Source organism: Penaeus chinensis, chromosome 9, assembly GCF_019202785.1.
Source record: "Penaeus chinensis breed Huanghai No. 1 chromosome 9, ASM1920278v2, whole genome shotgun sequence".
Taxonomy (NCBI): Eukaryota; Metazoa; Arthropoda; class Malacostraca; order Decapoda; family Penaeidae; genus Penaeus; species Penaeus chinensis.
The window spans coordinates 10,142,251-10,152,250 of NC_061827.1; the positions used below are offsets into that span (position 1 = coordinate 10,142,251).

The following is a 10,000-nucleotide window of genomic DNA, read 5'->3' on the forward strand; positions in this document are numbered from 1 at the left end:
TCAGCCCCGCCCTCGGGTCGGCTCCCCGTCCGACAAACGAATCGTGTTTGTTCAGGTAGCGCTCGTGTCGTGTCGTGTGCGTGTGTGTTTGTGTTTGCGTCTGTCTCCTTCCCGGGTCGACCGCGGAAGGGATGCTCGTCCTGCGTGGCTCAAGTTTTGTTTTGCTTCTGTGACGACGAGTCTGTTAAGTGTGTTACTGCGCGGTTGTATTTTTGTGTTTAGTTGTCGTTTGTTGTGAGTATAGGAGAATGGGATTGTAAGTGTGTGTGTGTGTGTGTGTGTGTGTGTGTGTGTGTTTGTGTGTGTGTGTGTGTGTGTGTGTATGTGTATGTGTGTGTGTGTGTTTGTGTGTGTCTGTCTGTTTGTGTGTGTGTGTGTGTGTGTGGGTATGTGGTGGGTGTGAGCGTGTGTACGTGTGCATGCATGTCCCCACAGGCTCTTGTGTTACACAAGTAATCAGTCTTCGTGAAACTCCCATTACGTCTATCTAATCGGTCTCAGCCACGTGGCCGGGCTCACTCCGATGTCTCCAGCGTGACGGGTCAAGTAGCCTCTAGGACGAGCGCCGCGCCCCTCGTCTGTCACGTCCCGGTCCCATATGAGGCGCCCTTCACATCCCGCTCAGTTGACAATCAGGGTCATTGCGTCCATTCCGTTTCGAATCCTGTGAATTTGTCTCTTGAAAGAATGGCTGCTTACTTCTCCCGACTATTCAAACATAAAGGTCATCTACGCTGTTGGTTAGATAAATTTCGTTGAATTGGCTGCAGGCGGCGCAGCGACACCGGGTATTTAGCGGGTGCTGAGCGAGCGGGCGGTGGGCGGGGCGAGCGAGCACTGCCTGCCTCCCTCTGTCAGCACCAAGCTAGCTCTGGCCCTTGGCGCGGGGCAGAGGGTGCTGATGGATGCCCAAGCTGGTCTCTTTGATGGTGAGAGATGATATTATGAGGCGATACGACAACAGGAAGCCTTTGATGATGCAGCAGCAATAGTTTACAAACTTACTAAGTGTTCCGTCAATAGAGTTTGCATAAGTACTGCAACGTGGTTCAGACCAGTCCTTGGCATCAACACTTGCAGGGCGGGAAAGGTCATGCTCTTCGTAAATCTCTCAGTAACAAGGTGTAAGCGTGAGATCCCGTTTCTTGACACATTCGTGGAGACAATGCATCAACTCGCGTTGCACGAATGTCGTTGTGTGTCTGGCAGAACTCCAGTTCTTTCTTCCCGACAAATCGTCTTTTGTTGTATCACATAGCCATCTACGTATATTTTCTGTTGTAATAGAAGTTTTAAAGTAAAAGGAAGCCAGCAAAGAGTTTGTTCTATGTTACAAATATGCGACCCTCACCGAACGGCCGGCCAAGCGGGGCAAGTTACCATACCAGACGCGGCCTGGTCTCTCGCACCTCCGCACCGCCAGACATTTACAGATGTTCTTTATGCGCACCTTCGCATCTGGCCTTCATTACTGCCCCCTTTGTGCTTCATTCTGTGAATGAAAAGCTCAGAAAATGGTAACATATTACAGACAGAATATCTTAGTGACTTCATTAATACACGACCGCCGCTTAACAGCCGTATAACCTGCGAGACGTGAACCCAAGCCAGCGCGTGTCAGGCCGGGGGGCGAGGGTTGGGGCGGGGCTTGGTGTTACTAAATATGGCCCCCTTCTGCCATCCCTCTCCAAGAACTGACCTCAAGATCTGTTCATCCTCGTTAAGATTACCCTCAAGATGAGACCGGCCTCTGTTGGTGGGTTGTGGTTCTTTCATGTGTTATGGTAGATGGAATGAGCGTAATTAAAGTGGTAATGGGGTGATTGTTGAATACTTTGAAGACGAAAACATAAAAAAATCCCCAGAAGTATTTCCCCAAAGTTGTGGCTATGGCTGACTTATGATTTCACTTCGGTTTCACTTACAAATGTGTGATTACAACATTACTAAGAAGAATGTAGATCGTCTGAGCCACGAGGAATCATGAGGGTGACTAAATTGGTGATGAGGAGATGCGAAGCTGGTTACTTGGGTGGTGAGGAGAAGGGTCGTCTCTGCATAGCTAGCGACGAAGTGTGAAATGTGAATTGATTTCAATGAGGTGATTTATACGTGGGTAATTGGGTGATGAGAGAGTTCGGATTAGGAATAATGTGTAATGAGGAAGGATGAGTGAAGCATCGCGCACTCAGCCGCCCTGTCGGTCGTCTCCTTCTCATTTATTCTCACAGATTACTTGCTTTTTATATCTTCTCCCCATATAATTTTCTCGCACATGCAGTGTGGGCGTGTAGTCAGAAGCAAGACTAATAAGCTTCTTGACTAATGGGATGCGTGACTTGCCTCTGCAGGTTCTTATGATATTTATTTTGGTAAATCTCTTAAGAAGTTATATAGGTATGTATATATATTCATATATATATATATATATATATATATATATATATATATATACACACACTTTAACGCATTTTTTACTCGCCAAGATCACGTCACGGGAAACGAGAAACAATAAGTTACCTAATTACTCTTATTCTCCCCAGTTAAAAGCTACCAACATGTAGCAGCACCACATCAAACAGGTCAAACAAAAGGGCCAACATACAACATGGCATGCAGGTAACAAGGGACAGCATTTTCGAACGAACGACCGGGGATAAAGAAATGTACGGGGGTGACCTTCAGCCCGGTCGTAATCAAGGTCGTACGAACATCAAAGTTGATACGAGACTTCTTAAAGCTTTCAAAGTGCACCGACGGTCGTGGGAGCCAGTGTGTGTGACTTACGGCCTATTAAAGCGCGAAATATAAGGAGGTGAAGATCTTTAAGCGCACTCGGGAGGAAATTTTAAAAAAGCTTTACCCTCATGTTTACGATGAAGAATTATGGGTAATCGTGTCGTATATTTTAGAATATGAAATTTAAAAAAACCCACATGAAAATGAGCTCTTAATATGGGGATAAAAATAAAGCTGAGATGATTGTAGTGGAATTCTAAACTGCTCATAAATCCGAAAATTGAAGAAATACGAAATACGAAAATAACAGAAAACAAGTACGAAAATTCACGAATTAAAAATACGAAAGTTGGAAAAAACAATACGAAAATTTGTAGAAAACGAAACACAACAATTAGAGAACACAAAAAAAACGAAAACTGAGAAAAATAAAAACGACCGACGCCATGTTCAAGAAACTGAAGCGAATGTCTTCCGTATCTCTCCCGGACTTCATCGCGTCGCGCATTAGGAAGCGTAAGTAATACAATAAAACTATATAAGTGTGTGTGTGCGTGTGCGTGTGTGTGTGTGTGTGTGTGTGTGTGTGTGTGTGTGTGTGTGTGTGTGTGTGTGTGTGTGTGTGTGTGTGTGTGTGTGTGTGTGTGTGTGTGTGTGTGTGTGTGTGTCTGTGTGTGTGTCTGTGTGTGTGTGTGTGTGTGTGTGTGTGTGTGTGTGTGTGTGTGTGTGTGTGTGTGTGTGTGTGTGTGTGTGTGTGTGTGTGTGTGTGTTTAAATAATATCATAATCACTACCTACAGGTTGATATAAACGATTTCACCTATAATTTTTCATACATGTTAGCTGTTTAAGACAAGGACAGCGGTATCATTATTTCATTAGGAAGTGCCCGCTTGCACCATTCCGAGAGCCTAACCTCGGGTGTGTCGAATCGAAGTCTAGACGCGAGATTGACACACACGAAGCCCCCACTTAGAGGAGGACACAGGCGAAAACAATACATAATGACCGGTTAAGCAAGGTCACTGAGGCTAACCGAGGCCAAGGGAGTGTGCTGGTGACGATACAAGACAAACCGAGTCATATCTGTCACCATTATGTTGTCAGCAAGCAGGCGAGGGCGGCTCTCCCTACGTTGGATCTAGGATTCTTTACATATCATTTTTCATCCTCTAGTTACGTGGCGAGCCGTAACGGCGCGCCGGGTATTCGGATTATATGATGGAGGATTATATTTAGACTTTTGTAACGGTACGTGCTCATGCCGAACAGTTGCCGCTTCTGCCACCATGCACCGGCGGTTTTCTTGCAACCTCTAGTCGTCTACTGTAGTTAATCCCCTCCCTACCCTGGCTCTAAGAGGGGAATGTTGACACAGTGGTCGTGGCAAAAAGTTCACCCTATGATTACACGTGACAGACTCGAGGGGAGAACGATGACAGCTTTGGAGGCCGCCAATTTCCCCTCGTTGCGATGCGTAACACCTTTAGGCACTCGGGGAAGGCTGTCTCAGAGTCCCCAGGGCACGGCGCTACTTTCATATGCATTCCCGTGGTCGTGGGTGCTCCCCTTTCCCCGCGTGCCTCACAGACATTCTCAAGTGTTCCTCTCTCCTTCCCTCTGGCCACATGGCTCTCCTCCCTCGCAGTGCCAAGTCAGAGGTGAATGGCGACCCGTGATGATGGCCGAGATAAGGCCGTAATCTCCGCTCGGGGGTCATAAGCGGTCAGTCCGTGAATGAGGCAGAAAGGGAAGGACGTGGGAGAATACAAAGCCAGAGGAGGACGTCGAGGACCTAATCAGGAGCCGAGGAGTGCGTAGGAATGGCAGCGCAAGGCACCGCAGAGTAGATGGTGCCAGAGCCCTTTGATATGAGAGGGACATGATCCGAGGTCAAGTGGGATGATGGGTGGCCTGCATGTGCCCAAGAAATGCGTCATGGCGTCCCATAGAGGGATGGCGGCAGTAAGGCGGTAACCTATTTGTTGATGTAAGAGCCCGTAGTCCCACGCGGGAAGGTGTGGAGGCACTTGAGCAGCAGCAGTGCCAGAGTGCCCACAAAGGGTCACTGTGTCTCTTGGTAGCTGTATAGGATCACCCTCATGATATTTGTTTACGCGGCGTCGCACCCCGGTACCCTTGGGCCCATTAGTGGCCGGAGCAACATCATTACCTGTTACTGTATCGGCGGACGGCAAGAAACAGCGACAGCGGGGAACAGAAACTTATCTTCCAGGGAGACTTTTTCTTTCCCTCTGATTCAGATGAACCATTTCTTTGGGTGACTTTGTTTAATTAGACTCATTTATTACTCTTTCTCTTCCCGACGCCTCAGACAAGACGTTCAGCGAATAGAAATGAGGCACGGATTTCCGGCCAGACACATTCCATCTTCCCTCCTTTTTTCAACTATAGTTCATTGCCAGGGTTACCTTCTTGCGCAGTTGCTAAACATGGCCCAAAAACTCCTGATCCAAATTTGCCTTCCCTCTTTACCAATATACATCTCTGGCTTTCCTAATCAATCAGTAATAACAATTTGGCCAGTCAGTTAGGAAATAGGATTAAATTTCAAACTGGAAACTGTGTCACACGCGCGGTCAATTGCCGCATTGTCTATCCATTTTCTTCACCTTATAAAAAAATGGTCTGAACAGTTTACACTAACAACGCAAACTTACTATAATACATATTGTGTAAAAGTTTAAACTTCCGAATTACTGTTTTTCAAAGTGGTATATCTTATAGTTATATCTTATAACTTGCCCATGGTGAAATAATGATGGTGATGATGATGTTAATGATAATACTATTAAAAATGATAATGATAATATTGATAACGATACTACTACTACTACTACTACTACTAAGAGTAATAGCAATAAAATGATAATAATAATGATAATAATAATAATAATTATAATGATAATTATAACAATAATAATAATAATAATAATAATAATAATAATAATAATGATAATGATAATGATAATGATAATGATAATAATGATATTAATAATGATACTGCTACTACTAATAGAAATAAGAATAGTGGTAATGATAATAATAACAATAATAATGATGATAATAATGGCAATAATAACAATGATAATGATAATAATAACAATTATTATGATAATAATAATAATAATAATAATAGTAATAATAACAACAATAATAATAGTAATAATAATAATAACCAAAAATATGATGATGCTAATAATGGTGATGGTAATAATGATAATGATAATAAAAATGATAATTATAATAATTGTGATAATAACAATAATCATGTTGATAACAGCAGTGATAATCTTGATGATGATTACGAAGATGGTGATAATAATAATAATGATAATAATAATAATAATAATAATAACTAATGATAATAGTGGTAATAACAATAACAATAATAATAACTAATAATAATAGTGGTAATAACAATAACAATAATAACGATTATAATAATAATAAAGATGAACACAGTGATCAGGATAATGATAACAATAATAATAATAATAGCTATAATAATGATGATAATAGTAATAATAATGATGATAATAATGATAGTAGTAACAATAAAAATGATACTAATAATACTGGTAGTAAAATTAATGATAACTATACTAATATTAGCAATAACCACAATAATGATAATGATAATGATAATAACGATAATGATATTAATGATAACATTGATAAAAACAATGGTAATAATAATGACGATAGTAATAATAACAATAATTATAATAATAATAATTATTATCATGATAATAAAAATAACAACAACAACAACAATAATGATGATAACGAGTAATGAGGATGATGATATACCAATAACAGGAATACTAATAATGATAATCATGATAATGATACTGATACTGATAATGAAAATGAAAATGAAAATAAAAACAACACACGCACATACACGTAAGTATGTATATATATGCGTATATACATACATATATAAATATAAATATAAATATATATGTATACATATATGTATACATATATGTATATATATACACACATATATATATATATATATATATATATATATATATATATATATGTACATATATATATATATTATATATATATATATGTGTGTGTATATATATATATATGTATATATACGTATATATGTATGTATATATATATATATATATATATATATATATATATATATATATATATATATATATATATATAATGTATAAATATGCACTCACATATTTATACACATATGTGTGTGTGCGTGTGTATTATATATATATATATATATATATATATATATATATATACTGTATACATATATATATATATATATATATATATATATATATATATATATATATATTTGTGTATATGTGAACAGAACTTCTGAAGCGTGCTGCCGTGAAAAATGGAAAGAAAATGATTACGTAATTATAGTATATAATGAGTTGGTACGCTATGTCTGTCCCTTTAGCTGCGTGGGAAGTCTTGCAAGCAAAGACATCACGTTTAAGTAGTTACTTCACAGTAAAAGCATCGTTCTCATAAGAATTGTGGTTTGTTTATGTTGACTCGAAGGGAGGAATGACGAATGGTTTGGCAAATGATTTATTTTCTTGTGGGTTGTTCGCGAAATCCGTAGAATTATTCTTAATTGTGGAAATGGGCTATGGTTGTGCTTTATTTACACTTTGATATTATGGTATGGAGAGATGGGTAAAAGGAATTCACGAAAAAACAAAGTTCTGAGGCGTCATTTTTGTCAACAGCTGCGCCGTTACTCTAGCCAGCTGGTAACTTTGTCTCAAAACCTCAAAAATCTTATGCCCAGATGTTTCCTGTGTTCAGTTTGGTCCAGATTTTTCATGCTATTTGGCAACTGGCACTGAAAAAAACTCAAGATGAATAAATAAAGCATGCTGTTATTTACCAACTGTGACGTAAATTTACCACGGAATACGAACACGTTTTTAATATTTCTTTCTGCTCCCAGGTGGCGTGGATAAAGGTCACCGCCCTCGAGTGGCTAACCTGCGCCCAGGATCCCCTGCCCACCGCTCCGACGCCCTTAGTGTCGGAGATTACATCCTGGCGGTGAATGGCATCAAAACGCACGCCCTCACCCACGCCCAGATCGTCTCCCTCCTCAAAAACGCGGGAGAGAAGGTCGATCTAGAAGTCGAATATGAAATCCCAAATTCACGTAAGTATTATGCTTAGTTTTGATTCATTTTTCATAACGTCTTGATTAATTAATGGTGTACACAATTGTCCGTTTATTATGGCAATAGGAAATATACAGTATTTGCACTCCGGTGAGCAAAGCATAGCATACATTTTTAACATACACTCAACGTAAACTTACATTTATTTTCCTGAACGGTTTTTGTCAAGTGCCAAAGGCCCTAATTTTTTAAAGCGTCGTGTCATTTGTCAGTTTTCATGACGGTGATATATATGGAATATTACTAATAGTCGTACTGACTGTATGTTACGCAGTGTGTATGGTCGTTTATTAATGAATTGCTGTGAGGAGTATCATTGTAGGTTACAGTGAAATATGAATAGTAAAGTTTTGTGTACTTATATGGTAAACTGTATGAAAAAAGGATAAAGATAGTATTTTCTTTCTGGGCTCAATTTATCTTTTAACATACACTTGGTTTAACTTTTCTACAGATATTTAAAAGTACATGAGTCTCCCCTCACAAACAGCGTTCGTTTTCTATGGTATCTCCGTTAATTAGGGGTAACTTATATAAAGCGCAATATACCTTACTTTTCTCTGGTGCTATTGCAAAATATACTCATTTGTAATTTCTCCTATCTGTCCAATTCTTGAAAATAGCCCAAACTAAATAAGAAGACGAGTTATCTCTTTGTCTTTTCCCCCTAATTCATGTTTGCCGTTAAAATTTTCGCGAGAGAGAAAACGATGACAGGTTAACGACGGGATGTGGGTTGGCTTGAAAAATGTCTGGAAAACATTTACTCATAAAAAGAGAACAGATGACCACATTGTTTATCTCATCATGTCGGCCATAAATTCATAAATAAACCTTTACCCTTAAACAAACATTGTGTAAACATGACACCGGTTTTGGGTATTGTGTGTGAGGATCACCATCATCATCATCATTGTTGTTATTATTATTATTGTTATTCTTCTACTTCTTCTTCATCTTCTTCTTATTATTATTATTTCCGTTAGTTTTATCATTATTATCATTATTATTATAATTACTATTAGCATTATTATTAATAATTATTAATTAATATTAATTATTATTATTAATTATTATTATTATTATTGTTATTATTTTTACTATCATTATTGTTATTGTTATTGTTATTATTGTTAGTATTGTTATCTTTTCCACTATTGTTATTATTGTTTATGATTTTATTATTGCTATCATTATTATTATTATGTTTTTAATTATTATTATTATTATTATTATTATTATTATTATTATTATTATTATTATTATTATTGGATATCTATCTATCTATTTATCTGTCTATAGATAGATTGATAGAGATGTGTGAGTGTGTGTGTGAATATATATGTATATATGTATATTTATGTATATATATATATATTTATATATATATACACATATAGATATGTGTGTGTGTGTGTGTGTGTATGTGTGTGTGTGTGTGTATGTGTGTGTGTGTGTGTGTGTGTGTGTATGTGTGTGTGTGTGTGTGCGTGTGTGTTTGTGTGTGTATGTGTGTGTGTGTGTGTGTGTGTGTGTGTGTGCGTGCGTGTGTGTGTGTATGTGTGTGTGTGTGTGTGTATGTGTGTGTGTGTGTGTGTGTGTGTGTGTGTTCGTGTGTATGTGTATGTGTGTGTGTGTGTGTGTGTGTGTGTGTGTGTGTGTGTGTGTGTGTGTGTGTGTGTGTGTATGTATGTGTGTGTATGTATACGTATATATGTCTATATATATATATATATATATATATATATATATATAAACACATACACACCTATGTATGTGTGTGTGTTTGTATATATATATATATTAATTTATCTATTCATTTACTTATTCATTTATTTATATAAGATGGCGTTGAGAATGGGAGATGCGAATTAACCAGCTTAAAACAAATGTGATTCTTGCACCCCTGGTTTTCTATAAAATCTGTTCTATCTCATGGCAAGAAATTTTGTAGTTAGTTCACCTATTAATTGCTGAGAATTAAGGTTATATAAATGGTGTAGAACACATGGTCGTGGCGAAACTCACTGGCTTTTTTCA

At 38.1% G+C, this 10,000-nt stretch overlaps 1 protein-coding gene across 9 annotated transcripts in view; it reads left to right on the plus strand.

Moving 5' to 3' along the window:
* LOC125028603 (glutamate receptor-interacting protein 2-like) overlaps window positions 1-10,000 on the plus strand; it is a 249,679-nt gene that overhangs the window by 202,186 nt on the left and 37,493 nt on the right. For 8 of the 9 annotated variants that reach the window (XM_047618067.1, XM_047618065.1, XM_047618066.1 and 5 more), the window contains one exon: window positions 7,729-7,938. In XM_047618067.1, coding sequence (XP_047474023.1) covers window positions 7,729-7,938 — 210 coding nt within the window. Of the gene's footprint in view, window positions 1-2,543; window positions 3,256-7,728; window positions 7,939-10,000 lie in introns of all 9 variants that reach the window. The other variant, XM_047618072.1, reaches the window with a different exon arrangement.